This window comes from Phoxinus phoxinus (genome assembly GCF_949152265.1).
Source record: "Phoxinus phoxinus genome assembly, chromosome: 14".
Lineage (NCBI taxonomy): Eukaryota > Metazoa > Chordata > Actinopteri > Cypriniformes > Leuciscidae > Phoxinus > Phoxinus phoxinus.
Window position 1 is genome coordinate 31,716,391 of NC_136889.1, and position 15,582 is coordinate 31,731,972.

At 39.3% G+C, this 15,582-nt stretch overlaps 1 protein-coding gene across 2 annotated transcripts; it reads left to right on the top strand.

Annotated features, from left to right (window-relative positions):
• Positions 1 to 783: 783 nt before the first annotated feature.
• Positions 784 to 15,433, top strand: fbxo9 (F-box protein 9). Of its 2 annotated transcripts, none has more exons than XM_079634713.1 (13): positions 784 to 960; positions 1,456 to 1,530; positions 3,267 to 3,389; positions 5,173 to 5,230; positions 5,342 to 5,438; positions 6,186 to 6,316; positions 6,395 to 6,509; positions 7,882 to 8,000; positions 8,600 to 8,690; positions 10,735 to 10,830; positions 10,922 to 11,015; positions 12,871 to 13,028; positions 14,459 to 15,433. In XM_079634713.1, the coding sequence occupies exons 1-13, from the start codon at positions 958 to 960 to the stop codon at positions 14,565 to 14,567; spliced, it is 1,269 nt and encodes a 422-aa protein (XP_079490839.1). In that variant the 5' UTR covers positions 784 to 957; the 3' UTR covers positions 14,568 to 15,433. The 2 variants fall into 2 exon arrangements, with proteins under 2 accessions (XP_079490839.1, XP_079490840.1); XM_079634714.1 differs by having other exon boundaries at positions 799 to 960; positions 12,874 to 13,028.
• Positions 15,434 to 15,582: the final 149 nt, after the last annotated feature.

The following is a 15,582-nucleotide window of genomic DNA, read 5'->3' on the forward strand; positions in this document are numbered from 1 at the left end:
ACCAAGCGAATTTAACAATATCTAAAAAATATTCATGAGGTAATATTTCGCCATAGTATAGGTTACTATATTATTTCTGTCCAGAAGAAGAAAAAATGCTGCACTGGATTTATTATGTTTATTATATGGAGCTCGAGTCGTAATGATGAATGATTATGTCAATAGCCTTTTTTATTTTATATAGCCTACCCCTATAATTGGCTAATTTAAAGTCACCATGAAATCAAAATGGACCATTCTTGTTTTTTTTTTTTAAGTAATATTGCAATATATTATAAATTTTTAGTTGTGAACATTATTATAATTGTTTCATTTCATGTGAATCGTAATATTTAACCAAAACAACTTCACCTAGCTCCCTCTTGCAGCACATTTCTTCTCTGATGACGTGTTTACTGGCGCGAGGGCGGGGGAACCTGTCACTCACATGAGATCGACCAATAGCAAACCACAATCCAATCAATTCCCCATGGACAAAAGTCCCGCCCTACATTGGTCTTGTTGTAGATACCGACTTTAATAAACAAAACATTAACAGATTGAGGACTGAGTCATTCTGTTGCTTCCGTCTAGACTCTAGAGGGTAAATTTGACAGTAAAATGAATGTCTTTTCATGATTTTGTCATCCTGTGACCATGGAAAATAATTTGAGATTAGTGAATTTATTGTGTAAATTGTACAAAAATATAAATATATAACGTGGCAGCTTTGATGTATATTTTTATGGCAGAAGGATAGACTTTTATTTTTAAACCGCAAACCGGATGTTGTTTTGTACCCGCAGCTCAAGTGTCTCCGCGAGCGCTGCTGTCACTCACTCGTCATGATGGCTGCCGTGTGGCGAGCTCGCGTATTTGCCCGCTCTGTCGTTCGCTTCTCTGATCGTGATCTGTAAAATATTCGTTGAAAGCACGTCTTTAAACGCGACATTAAAAGGGCTCACAAAATAACCTGTTATGGTCAGTAAAAGCTGTGTTTCTAAGATTAGCTACTGCTAATCGGTAGCTAACATTAGCATGTTAGCAGCTGTGACGTATTATCGTCCTGTCACACACATCTGAGTTGTTTTTACTGGATAACAGACTTCAATAATTATTTAAACGCATAGCATGTAATAGCAATCATGCATAATGTCCATATATTTAAAACATCGTCTAATTTATGCATGCATGTTTACAAAGTTCTGCAAATCACGAAACAACCGGACTTGTTTTTAGGTGCACTGAATAAGAATATATATATATTTTTTAATGTAGTTCAATAATTTCAGTCCTGGTGATTGATTAATGCTTGTCAAGTTTCTGCTAGTCGTTGATTGGTCAGTCTTATTTTTAACACCAAACATGGACGTGGCTGAAGTGTTTTTTAGCTGCGTCACATCTTTTGAAATTGTACCTAAGTTACCTCACATAACATTATATCAGTTGAAGTGACTGAATATGTCTTATTTCTAGGCTGAAATCAACCAAAATACTGATGGCACTGTTGAAGAAGTGGAAGATGAAAATTCTGAGGATACTAATATTCAAGTTAGTGAACCTGATCTTAATTTATTATTATTTTTTAAGAAGGCATATGAAAGAAAGTTGCAGATGTCTTTATGTAATAAATTGCTTTCGTCAAATACTTAGAATTTAATTCATTTTAAGACTATTTCTACATTGTGGTTAATATTGAAAACATGCATTTTACCAAAATTGACCCTGTTTTGCACTGGTTTCCTGGTTTTATTCTGCACAGTTGCATGTTGTTCCAAAGATAATTTATGACACAATACTTTACTCCACCTCTCAAATGATTGGATTACATCACAAATCCCTGTCGCTTTTTAGCCCTTCCCCTCCAGCGATCTCTCCCCATTCTGGATCGGGATACTTCATTGTGATTGGCTAGAACCAAGTCCCACTCTACTTTTTCTTCTTGAATATTCAGCTGCAAATCTCAAAACATTTTATGTCATTTTATAGACATTTGTGTAGTCTAATCATTGAGTAAAGTATATTTATTTAATTTTACCAGTGCGTATATCAGTGAATCAATGGATTTCAAGGATTGATTCCTGATATAACAATAAAATAAAAGTCCTGCCCTTTACTTATTTTTATAATTTTTTCTCATTTAAAATCTTGTTTCACTCTGAAATCTGTGTAAGCTTGTTTCCGTCACGAAATAAAAAGTCATATTAACAGTCGTTTATATCTAGCAATTCCGAAAAAATTATAACTCTCTGTTATTCTGAATTCTGACTGATATAAACTTCTGAGATAGGAACTCGCAATTGTTTATATCTTGCAATTCAGACTTTTTTCTCGCAATTGTTTATTTATTTGTTTCGATATTTGTTTATATCTTGCACTAGTGAGATAAAAAGTCGCAATCATTTATATCTCGCTATTCTGACTTTTTACTCGCAATTCAGAGTTTATATCTCGCAATTCTAACTTTTTTCTCGCAATTGTGAATTTATGTCTTGATATTCAGACTTTTTTCTCGCAATTGCGAGTTTATATCTTGCACTTGTGAGATAGAACGTTGCAATTGTTTATATCTCGCAATTCTGACTTTTTTTCTCGCAATTCTGAATTCTCACTGATTAAATTTGCACTTCTGAAATAGGAACTCGCAATTGTTTATATCTCGCAATTCGAACTTTTTTCTCGCAATTGTGAATTTATATCTCGCAATTCATACTTTTTTCTCGCAATTCCGAGTTATAACTTGCTCTTGTGAGATAAGTCGCAATTGTTTATATCTCGCAATTCGAACTTTTTTCTCGCAATTGTGAATTTATATCTCGCAATTCATACTTTTTTCTCGCAATTCCGAGTTATAACTTGCTCTTGTGAGATAAGTCGCAATTGTTTATATCTCGCAATTCAAACTTTTTTTCTCGCAATTGTGGATTTATAACTTGCTCTTGCGAGATAAAAAGTCTCAGTTGTTTATATCTCGCAATTCGAACTTTTATCGTGCAATTGCGAGTTTATAACTAGCCATTTTGAATTCTGACTGATATAGACTAGCAATTCTGAGATAGGAACTCGCAATTGTTTATATTTTGCAATTCAGAATTTCTTCTTGCAATTGTGAGATAAAAGTCGCAATAACCTTTTTATTTTTTTATGCTGTAGCAGAAACACACTTCCATAGAAATCTTGCCTGATCACAGAAGGTTTTGAAAGGCTTTTTATTGTTAAAAAATCCCGTTAATCATGAATGACTGCAGAAGCCATCAAAGGCATGTGATGATGTGATGATGTTTCAGAACGAGCTCAGTGCTTTCCGGGCCAAGTGGATGTCCGAGCTTCAGCCCAGCTCAGGCGGGAGGAGAAGCCTCCAGAAATCTGCTGAGCTGAAGAGGAGACAAGAAATAGCTAGAGAGGAAAAGGTTAGTAATGGGACGTTCGGATCATTTTACTGACTCTCGTTCATAAAAATGTCCTAACCAAACGCGACACGCGACGATTCTATTTTAGAAACGGTTTCTATTTTTCTGCGACGTCGCGCTGGAACAACAAACACAAAGTGAGGCAATGATAATCTCAGGCGCTGTTTATGTGCTTTATTTAATGTTAAAAGCGTGTCATGTGACTTTGAATATCATTTAGTGCTCCAGCTTTGTAGCTGTAAAAGCAACAGTGGATAATTCACCTCAGATCTTAAAATTAAACAAATAGAAACAAGAACGTTCAAACTGTGAACAAACAAGTGTATTCTTTGACAAAGATTGTTTTAGTAACTATGTATTTTTAATTAGATTACTCTCTGGTGCCGTGCACTCGCTTCGAGACTCCGCCCACACAATGTTCTGATTGGCTGTGCACTCACCGCGAGACTCCGCCCACAGGCTGTTCTGATTGGCTGTGCACTCGCCGCGAGACTCCACCCACACGCTGTTCTGATTGGCTGTGCACTCACCGCGAGACTCCGCCCACAGGCTGTTCTGATTGGCTGTGCACTCGCCGCGAGACTCCACCCACACGCTGTTCTGATTGGCTGTGCACTCGCCGCGAGACTCCGCCCACAGGCTGTTCTGATTGGCTGTGCACTCGCCGTGAGACTCCGCCCACCCGTTGTTCTGATTGGCTGTGCACTCGCCGCGAGACTCCGCCCACACGCTGTTCTGATTGGCTGTGCACTCACCACGAGACTCCGTCCACACGCTGTTCTGATTGGCTGTGCACTCGCAGTGAGACTCCGCCCACACGCTGTTCTGATTGGCTGTGCACTCGCCGCGAGACTCCGCCCACATGCTGTTCTGATTGGCTGTGGGTTTTGATTGATTTTTACGCTTATCGCAGTCGCGTCTAGTGTGGACAGACAAATTATTTGTCGCTGGAATCTTATCGCATCGCGTCTGGTAGGACACGGTGTTATACTTTTAACAGCCAAATACATCCACCTATGCAATATTAATCATATTCTGATTTAAGAGATCATTATAATGATGCAAAAAAATTATTTACAGGGAACATAAATAATTACTTTACCTTCCGAGTCTTTTGTTAATTTGTCACGTGACGGACGCAATGAGCCGTTTTTTTTTTTTAATGAACTATTCATGAATAGTTCATGAATGACCCATCACTAGAAAAGATATGAACTCATGAATATTCATACTGTGTGCTATGATCATGAAATGTGACCCGGGATCAAACCCAGTCTGGAGTCACACGGGTATATCTGTGGCAATAGCCAACTATACATTGTATGGGTCAAAATTATCTATTTTTCTTTTATGCCAAAAATCATTAGGATATTAAGTAAAGATCATGCTCCATGAAGATATTTAGTAAATTTCCTACTGTAAATATATAAAACATGTATTTTTGTGAGTGAATGCAGCACAATCGTGAACATAAATGCACAACTTTAAAGGAGATTTTCTCAATGTTTAGATTTTTTTTGCTCCCTCAGATTCCAGATTTACAATAGTTGTATCTCGGCCAAATATGGTCATATCCTAACAAACCACACATCAATGGAAAGATTATTTATTCATCTTTCATATGATATATAAATCTCAATTTAAAAAAATTGACCCATGTGACTGGTTTTGTGGTCCAGGGTCACATATGTAAATCAGTTCGAGCGCCACAGTGATGGTGTGTAAAGTTGTTTTCTTCACTTGGCCTGGTCTTGCCTCTGATTGTGAGTGTGTGCTTCCACAGGCCCGAGAGCTGTTCCTGAAGGCAGTCGAGGAAGAGCAGAATGGAGCGGTTTATGAAGGTTTTCATTCATTCATTTATTTAGATTAGACAATTACACTTATAAAATGGATTCCTTAATAAAGAAGTGAATGCCGGGACTGTAAACATTTCCTCTGTTGATGTTTTGCAGCCATCAAGTACTATAAAAGTGCGATGCTTCTGGTCCCGGACATCGAGTTTCGGATCAACTACAGCAGAACTCCTGATCCGGACCGCAGTGGGAGCTAGTAAGTGCTCGGATCACATGTGCTCATGGGAAACATGGATGCATAATAGGACAACGAAAGTAAATAGTGTTTTCCAGCCTTTTAAAATTCATGGAAATTAATTTCTAAAAGTTAGTAACTTAGTTAACTACATTAGTTAACATGAATTAATGCTTCCAACGCATTTTATTAATCTTAGTTATACTACAGGGCCGTTGAATGCTTGAATCTGATTGGTTGACGAACGTTCTACGGTGTGCAGTTATTTTCAGGGAACCGCACGGCTAAAGTAGTTCCGGCAGGTCTCGACCGCTTTACATATCACTTCGCATAGTTCATTGTAATAACGGAAAATAGGATACAATTCATAACAAGAAAAAAACCCATGCGCTTGATCTGCAGTTTTCAATGTCTAACTTCACAATCAATAGAAACATGCAGTTTAATTTGAATAAATAAAGTATATAGTCCTATATATAAACAATAGAAAATATTTGCTCGTAGTGTGAACATAGCCTTATTTTCATGATAATTTCATTAAAAAAAAAAAAAAAATCTTCTTGTAATTATCACTGTTCTTGATTATTATCGTAATACAGTAAAAAAAAAACAATTACAATAATAAAAGTTGGATTTTTTTTTTAGCATTGCAGTAAATTGGTGGATTTGTGATCTGTGGTCATACAAAAATAATGGCACAATGCAAAAGATTAGCTTAATTTTCTACATGCAAAAAATTGTTCACAAGTACCTATTCATGCACTCTAGCTTGGAGGACAACGAGAAGGACCGTGAGATCGACGATCTGCTGACGTACTTCCAGCAGCAGCTGACGCTGGGCTACGACACCATGAAGCTGTGTGAGCCGGAGACAGACACGTCACAGGTGCACATCTCAGGTACTGCTCACACTGGCCCTGCTGTTCTCATCCCCACAGTTCCCTGCTCCCCTGACGGTCTCTCTCTCACGCCCACAGCTTTGCCCTTCGAGGTGCTCATGTACGTCTTCCGCTGGGTTGTGTCATGTGACCTGGACCTTCGAGCCTTAGAGCAGCTCTCATTGGTTTGCAGGGGTTTCTACATCTGTGCAAGGTGGGCTCACCGACTCACCAAACATCTGAGGAAATAAACGTAAGGGGGTCGCACACCGGACGAGAAGCGCAGCGTCACGTCTTTAAAATTCAAACAGTTTACTGCAGAACAACTCATTATGTCAGTGTGAAATTAATAGTTATGGACATGTAGAAATTAAAGTTAAAGCTCCAATCTTCTCCCTAAAATACCCCAAAAAAATCAGTCAGTGCCTCTGTGACTTCGTTTAGAGATGCTGTCAATCACAGCTGTCAATCATGATGTCACATTCCCATTTTTATACCATTTATACGATCGAGACTCTTTGGCTTCACTTTTCAGGACTTGTGCAGCACGCTTGGCGTACACACACCGGCAGCGCCCGGCTACGACTCAGGACCCTGTTTAAAATCCTGTCGCACCACAGAGCGCCATTCACATAGTTTTATATAAAATTTACATTATATTTGTCTCAAATCGTCGTTAATGTATATTCCGTACTTTCCGGACTTTTAGTCGCATCAGTCAAAAAATGTGTTATTAAGAGGAAAAAACATATATAAGTCGCACTGGACTATAAGTCGCATTTATTTAGAAATTTATTTCACAAAATCCAAGACCAAGAACAGACATTTAATCTGGAAAGGCGAGTTATTCAGCTACACAACAGCACACAGAACAACAGCTGAATAGTGTCCGGTGTGTTAGCGTAACACATTAAGAGTTATTCAGCTGCACAATAGCATAAAGAACATATAACTGGGAGGCTGAATAGGCTAAATTAACATTAGCCAGCGAGTCCAAGTTACCGGTAAGCAAGTTCACCAAGCTCCCGATCTCATTCCTCAACACTGAATCTATTGAGTTCTTCCTCTGTGTCGCTTCTGAACAACTCCGCTAACTAGAGCGCCCTCTCACAGCTGTAGACGGTAATGTTTTATCGTGGTTCATCTCAGTCAGTAATTAATGTGCATATATAAGTCGCACCTGACTATAAGTCGCAGGACCAACAAAACTATGAAAAAAAGTGTGACTTATAGTCCGGAAAATACGGTACTGACTTCGCCCTGCGCTGCAAGATACATTTAGTTTTACACTCATTTACAGAAATCAGCTGCGTGGATGAAAAAATTATCCGATTTTCAGGCGAGATTCTTAATTAATTCAGTTAATGTACGTCCTGAGGTAACGTGTTCAGACAGCAGACTATTGTATTTAATCGTACAGTACAATCATAACATAGTAGCCTACAGACATTATCTTAATGTCCTTAAACATAACAATATTGCTGGCCATAAACGGAGAAAGTGCGCGTCCGGTGTGCGACCGCCCTTTAGTGTCATAGCAGAAAAAAAACGATGTTTTCCATTGAATTGTGTGTGTTTTGCTGCAGGGACCCTGAGATCTGGCGCTCCGCCTGTCTGAGAGTGTGGGGCCGAAGCGGCACCAAAATGCTGCCGTTCTCCTCCTGGAGAGAGATGTTTCTGGAGAGGCCGCGCGTGCGCTTTGATGGTAAACGTGTGCGTTTATAAACAGTCAAACCAACATTTATTCAGACACCTTCAACATTTCTCACATTATCACAGTTTATTTGCTATAGTTTAGAAAATGGCAATAAAATATCAAATCAGTTGATATTTGACAGGTTTTGTCCATCCTTCTGTTAGACTGTCTCACACATGAATTATGTTGAATATCTGTCAGCTGTTAAATTTAACTACACAATTAGATAATACCAGTTTAGCTCAACCAGTCACCAAGCAATGCTTCATTTTGTTCAGTGTGTGTGTAAAAAGGTTGCATTAGCAATTAAAGAAAAAACACTTCAGCAGAACATGCTCAGGTCAAAGTGTCTGAATAATTTTTGGTCCCATATTTTTATACATTTGACTGGTAGTCCACGGTATGAACGTTTTTTTGGGTATAATATGTCACAGTTTACTTTATTTTGCTCTCCTCACTTACATAAATGAACTACACTGTCCTGCACCCACTAGTAAAACAATATAAAAATGTATATCTGGCGTCTGAATAATTTTTGGCGTGACTGAATGTGGTCTTAAATATATGCTGCACGTACAGAGTTGAATAAGCGTCTGTGGTTCGTCCAGGTGTTTACATCAGTAAAACCTCATACATCCGTCAGGGGGAGGAGTCTCTGGACGGCTTCTACAGGGCTTGGCACCAGGTGGAGTATTACAGGTGAGATCTGGGCTTTAAAGCGATACTCCTCTCAAAAATGACAGTTCTGTCCGCGTTTACTCACCCTCATGTACTTCCAAACCGGTGTGCATTTACAGTGTTTCCCCTAATCGGCAACCTCTCTCTTGAATCCGACACGGAAGAGACTTAAACTGCAATTCATCGACTGGCCACTAGAGACAGCCTGCGAAAGAGTGTCAATCCCATAGACCCCCATGTTAAAGTGCCTAATTTTACAGCAGAACAAAATATGTTTACAGCCTGGTACAAAAAGTGGTTTTGGTCTATATAGACCCCTTCATAACAACTGTGAGGGGGGTGAATTTTTTTATAACGTTATATTATATTAAGCCTTAAAGTTCTGCATAGTTAAGGGCGTGGCCACTTGAGTGACAGGTGGATTGTCGCTGATGTCACTACTAGCCGTTTGTCTGCTGTCTGTTAGCGTCACGTCACCTCAGATAATCCCGACTTATCCAGGAGTGACGCGCTGGCAAGATGGCGACGGCCGGCTCCGCCCACTTTCGGCTTCAAAAATGCTCTTCAGGAACCTATGGGTGACGTCACGGACACTACGGCATATTTTTTTACAGTCTATGGACACAGGATTTTGTGGGACTGAGTGGTGGACTTGGGTCCCCTTTTAAGTTAAATGCATCAATGTGGTGCGCTTTGAGAGCAAACTTAAAGTGTCCCTATTATGCTTGTTCAGATATTACCTTTATCAGTTTCTGTGAAAACAGGTTTACAAATGCATCTCATTACAAATCTATGTGTACTCATCCGTCCACAGGAACTGTTCGAAATTATGCGACTGAAAGTTTAGAAAGCTAAATACGTATTTAATTAAATCACCTTTTGCAATTTGATGAGCACACTAAACCATATCGCGATTTTAGTTTGACTGACAGATGCTTTGGTAAAGCACAAAATGCAAGGTTTATGATATTATGAGACATTTTCAAAATGTTTTCAGTTCATTATGAAACTGTGCCGGGACAGATTCGACTATGGCGCAGTTCTGGGGCATTTCTCAAAATATATTTTTTATGTTCCACAGAAGAAAGAATGACATGCAGGTTTGGAAGGACATGAAGGGGTGTGAATGATGTCAGATTTGTTTAATTTCGGGGTTAGTGTTGTCAAAAAGTACTGACTTCGGTACCAAGTCGACACTGAAATTTAAAAAATATGACGCTTTGAACGATGTTGAGCGGAATCATAAACACCTCTGATTGGCCATTGTGTTCACACGCTCATTAAATATGTGACCCTGGATCACAAACCCAGTCTGGAGTCGCACGGGTATATCTGTGGCAATAGCCAACTGTACATTGTTTGGGTCAAAATTATAGATTTTTCTTTTATGCCAAAAATCATTAGGATATTAAGATCATGTTCCATGAAGATATTTAGTAAATTTCCTACCGTAAATATATAAAACATGTATTTTTGTGAGTGAATGCAGCACAATCGTGAACATAAATGCACAACTTTAAAGGAGATTTTCTCAATGTTTAGATTTTTTTGCACCATCAGATTCCAGATTTTCAATAGTTGAATCTCGACCAAATATTGTCCTATCATAACAAACTGAATAAATAAGCTTTCCATTGATGTATAAATCTCAATTTCCAAAAATGTACCCATGTGACTGGTTTTGTGGTCCAGGGTCACATATGTCTGTGATTGGCTGCAATGATCAGCGCTTTAAAAACATGTAAATATACATCAATGTCGCTCTTCACCGATCGCTTAAGTTACACAGATACACACGGTGTATCTTTTTGAACGCTCTCAAAAACTTCTGTGCGTTGATCATTGTAGCCAATCACAGACATATCCGATGAGCGTGTGAACACAATGGCCAATCAGAGGTTTATGATTCTGCTGAACAGCGCTCAAAGAGTCACATTTTTAAAATTTCAGTGTCGACTTGGTACCGAAGTCCGTGCTTTTGACAGCACTACTGGTTGCAGTATCTCTCGAGTGTCCCTGAACAGACTGGGTTTAGTTCAGTGTTATGAGGCTTATGATCTTCCAGGTACCTGCGCTTCTTCCCTGATGGTCAGGCGATGATGTTGACCACTCCCGAGGACCCTTTGGTCGTCGTCCCAAGGCTGCGCAGCAACAACTCCAGGTGTGTGTCGCGCGTGCATGAATAACACACCTCTGAACTTGACATTTCTAGTCCATGTGACATGACGGTTAAAATGCTTCGATTCCCACAGGATGGACTCCATCATGCTTGGCCATTATCGGCTGTCCCAGGATACAGACAATCAAACCAAAGTTTATGTTGTTGTCTCCAAGAGAAAGGAAGAGGTTGGTTTGTGGTTTTACTAGCAATAACCCGACTGATTTCTAAATATCAATTAGTTAACAAACAAGTATTCATTACTTCAATAATCTCATTGTTTCTGCCTTAAATTATTACATTGTTTACATTAATAAATGTTTCGCTAACTGATTTGTATATGTACATTTCTAAAATACATAACTTAGACAGTCACTTCTGATAACAGATCACTGTAAATATTAATGTTGACTTTTTCTGTAAAGCTGCTTTGAAACGATGTGTGTTGTGAAAAGCGCTATACGTAAGCAATAAGGTACGAGAGGCTAGTGCTGAATAGGTCACGGCTGAAGGGCGTTGTTAGGCACGAAGCGAAGCCGTAATTTATTCACGACACAGCACTTGCCTTGAGGACCTTATTGCTTTTATAAAACGGTTACCACACAATACAAATATTAAAGCCAAAGAAATATGTAAAGAAATATGTATCAATGCAACTATTTAATGAAATAAAATCACTAAAAGCCTTCCTTCCGCTGGAAAAAATAGTCCCTGACCGGTGAACAGCAGCAGAGTTACATTATTTCTCCATTAGATGGCGGCAAAGACTGTCTTAAAGTGATAGTTCACTTTAAAATAAAAATTCTGTCATCATATACTCACCCTCAAGTTGTTTCAAACCTGTATGAATTTCTTTCTTCTGTTGAACACAAAGGAAGATATTTTGAAGAATGTCGGTAACCAGACAGTTTCTGGGTCCCATTGACTTCCATTGTAGGAAAAAAAAATACTATGGAAGTCAATGGGAACCAGTTAACTGTTTGGTTACCGACATTCTTCAAAATATCTTCTTATGTGTTCAACAGAAGAAAGAAATTCATACAGGTTTGAAACAACTTGTGAACACAGAGAAGGAAGACGCAACTGACAGATGACTAGGACACGGGAAAACCCTTTAACCGTTAAAAGTACAAGATATCGCAGGGAACATTCAAACTGATTTTTTATTATGAATTTAGGACTGACCTGAAGGAAAATGCTATATCTACTGTAAATGCAGGCACACTTGCTTACTCAATCACTCACAATACTCTACTATAGCTTCAATTAACCATATCGATGAGATCAAACCTATGTTTGCGTTGCTAAGAGCGGTTGCTAGGGGTGTTGTGTAGTGATACAAAGAACCGTTGGGTGAAGCGGTCATAGTGTTTTATCATGAATAAAACACAAATATTGACCAATCAGAATCAAGGACTGGAACTAACCGTTTGATAAAAATAAATGTGAATTGATCGTTTGCAAAGACCCGCCCCCTTTAGTTACTGTTGCTATGTTCAACAAGCCACGCCGCTCTCACACACACACACCATGTTCTCACGCAGTGAAAAACACATCGCGGAGCAGAGAGGACACACAGACAGGACAGACCAGCTTACTCTTGATGTGAAACAAAGTCTCAACTTTTAAATTTGGTCATTTTTAAAGAAATTTAAACGATAAATACCGTTTTGTGGCTCTTTAATGTGTGTGACAGATCGCTGTGTCGCCTCAGTTAAAGCTGCGCGTGAACCGATCATCTCTTCCTTCTAATTCATTTATAGCATCAAATAAACTTGAATGAACATCAGAAGGAATGTTGTTTCAACCACGGAAAGACGTCAGACGAAGTTAATCTATTAACTCTCCTGACTGCTTTGTCGGACAAAAATGGCGGATTCGGTGGATGGCGGATTATGATTGGTCAGATCGCTTGTCAATCAAACTCCCTCAAGAGTTTGAAGAGTCAATTGACCATTCAGCTATCAGACCAATCAGAATCAAGGACTGGAACTATCCGTTTAATAAAAATAAATGTGAATTGAGTAGATTGTGATTTCTCAGCAGAAGGTGTCCGAGTACCAGAGGAGCCGGTTCTGCAGGCGGAACCCAGTCCCCGAAGCCGAGCGCTCGTTTCACGTGGGACTGCAACTGGCCTCAGGGGGGCGTCAGCGCTTCAACAAGCTGGTGTGGATCCACCATTCCTGCCACATCACCTACAGGTGTGTCACCTGCGCCTCAATGTCCTTACTAGCATCCGAAACAGTGTGTGAGATTAGAATAAGTGTGTCCCAAACCATAGCATAGAGAGTCTGCCAGAAGATGGTCTATACTATTTCCGGCGGATTTTTTTGGAAGTGTGGATCTGTGCTCACTAAAAAAGGGTAATATTACCCACAATCCACTGGGCTTTGGAGGAGGAACTACAAACACGAGTAAAAATGTAAAAAAAAACTACAAAACATGGCAGATATGCTCGACCGACGGTCCTGAAGGACCCCCAACACTGCACGTTTTCTTTGTCTCCCTAATCAAACACAGATTCAACTCATCAGGTGTGTTTGATTAGGGAGACAAAGAAAACGTGCAGTGTTGGGGGTGCAGGATGATTGACGGGCCAGTTTACTGTGACAGGATGATTGACGGGCCAGTTTACTGTGACATGATGATTGACAGGCCAGTTTACTGTGACAGGATGATTGACAGGTCAGTTTACTGTGACAGGATGATTGACAGGCCAGTTTACTGTGACAGGATGATTGACAGGTCAGTTTACTGTGACAGGATGATTGACAGGTCAGTTTACTGTGATGATTGACAGGTCAGTTTACTACGACGGGATGATTGACAAGTCAGTTTACTGTGATGATTGACAGGTCAGTTTACTGTGACAGGATGATTGACAGGTCAGTTTACTGTGACAGGATGATTGACAGGTCAGTTTACTGTGACAGGATGATTGACAGGTCAGTTTACTGTGACAGGATGATTGACAGGTCAGTTTACTTTGACAGGATGATTGACAGGTCAGTTTACTGTGACAGGATGATTGACAGGTCAGTTTACTGTGACAGGATGATTGACAGGTCAGTTTACTGTGACAGGATGATTGACAGGTCAGTTTACTGTGACAGGATGATTGAATGGATGAGACCGAGAGCAACCGTTAAAGACGCAATTGTATGACGTGATAGTGTGTCCCAAAGCTTGCCTACTCTTCTGATACACACTCAAATGAATTGAGACGCAGCGTCTGATGAGCGCCGGTTCTTCTGTTCACGCAACCCATGATGAAGCATTAGTGCGGGGTCCTGGGACACCCCGGGGGCCGATTGGGGGATCAGTGGGAACGTTTTGAGAAAAACTGTGGAAAAAAATGTCAAATTAAATTAAAAAGTTTGATTAAAATAAATAATTAAAATGAGATTAAAGAAAGGGTAAGCAATTTCAGAGAGGTGTTATTTATTCATTCATTTATTATGTATATTGTTACAATTTATTGACTAACTGTTGTTTTATGTACGGTTTTGATTTCGTGGTCAAGTACATGATTGTTTACATCATTTTCATTTAAAAGAAGCCGATTGCTCTCCAGGACGGTCAGCGGTGATTACTCGACATGTCCTCTAACCTCCTCTCTTCTCCTCCTCAGATCCACTGGAGAGACGGTCGTCACTGCGTTCGACGTCGACAAGATGTACACGCCTCTGTTTTTTGCACGAGTCAAGAGCTTCACAGCCTTTTCAGAGCGTCCACTGTAGGACGACCCCAGCGATGCATGACCTTCGACCCTTCTCCTACCGCTTCCAGCACAGGCTCTTTCTGATGAATGTAATAGAACCGTGTGACATTTTTAGTCTTAACTGCAGCTCAAAGCGTTATGTTTTGTTCTCATGGTAGTGTAAGAGATCTGTCTCGCTCTTATTGTAAAGATAAAAATACTATATATATATATATAGAGAGAGAGAGAGAAAGAGAGAGAAGTTTCAGTTCAACTGTGATGAATGTTCACTGGTGTGTGTGTGTGTGTGTGTGTGTGTGTGTGTGTGTGTGTGTGTGTGTGTGTGTGTGTGTGTGTGTGTGTGTTCAGTGAGGGAACGTGTCTACTGACAACTGAACACCCAAATAAATCAGCCGTGTTGTGTTCTGCTTGTTTCTCATTTACAGATCTAGATTTCCTGAAATCAAAAACACTTTTTCTTTTCTAATCACATATTCCTGGTCTTGATTTGATGAGAGAAGGTGCCGTGTTTTCTGTGTGTCTGATCTCACTAAGGTCCTCTCCTCTACACACTTTATTCTGGTCATGATTGTTTCTCTTCCTGCCAGATCAAATCTATATTTCTCAGCTGGAGTGTGGAAGCTTGTTTCTGCCACTAAATTAAAAAATTGCATGATGTAAACTCGTAACTGTGAGTTATAAAGTCAGAATTGCATGATATAAAGTCGCAATTATCTTTTAAATTGTGTTATTCCGTGGCGGAAACAAGCTTCTATACTTCAGTGTTCAGTCTTTATAAAAGCTGATGTCTTTTAAAATAATCAAATGAACTCATAAATAACAAAATAATGCATTTATCTGTAAACTGGGTAAAAGATAATAAATAAATAAATTCAGCTCAATTGATGTTCATTCCTCTCTTCTTTTTTTGTAAGATAAAGATAATTACAAAGACAAAACATAGAACTATGATGGTCACATTACACTATCACAAAGCTTAATTATAACTTGCATGCAGCAGAATTTTTTTTTATTTCTTGAAGAATTTAAATCAA

Bases quoted from the DNA above. Each gene is read 5' to 3' on its own strand.
- fbxo9 (XM_079634713.1), top strand. The intron at 1,531-3,266 runs GTTAGTGAACCT...ATGATGTTTCAG, and splicing joins CTGAGGATACTAATATTCAA to AACGAGCTCAGTGCTTTCCG. The intron at 3,390-5,172 runs GTTAGTAATGGG...GTGCTTCCACAG, and splicing joins AAATAGCTAGAGAGGAAAAG to GCCCGAGAGCTGTTCCTGAA.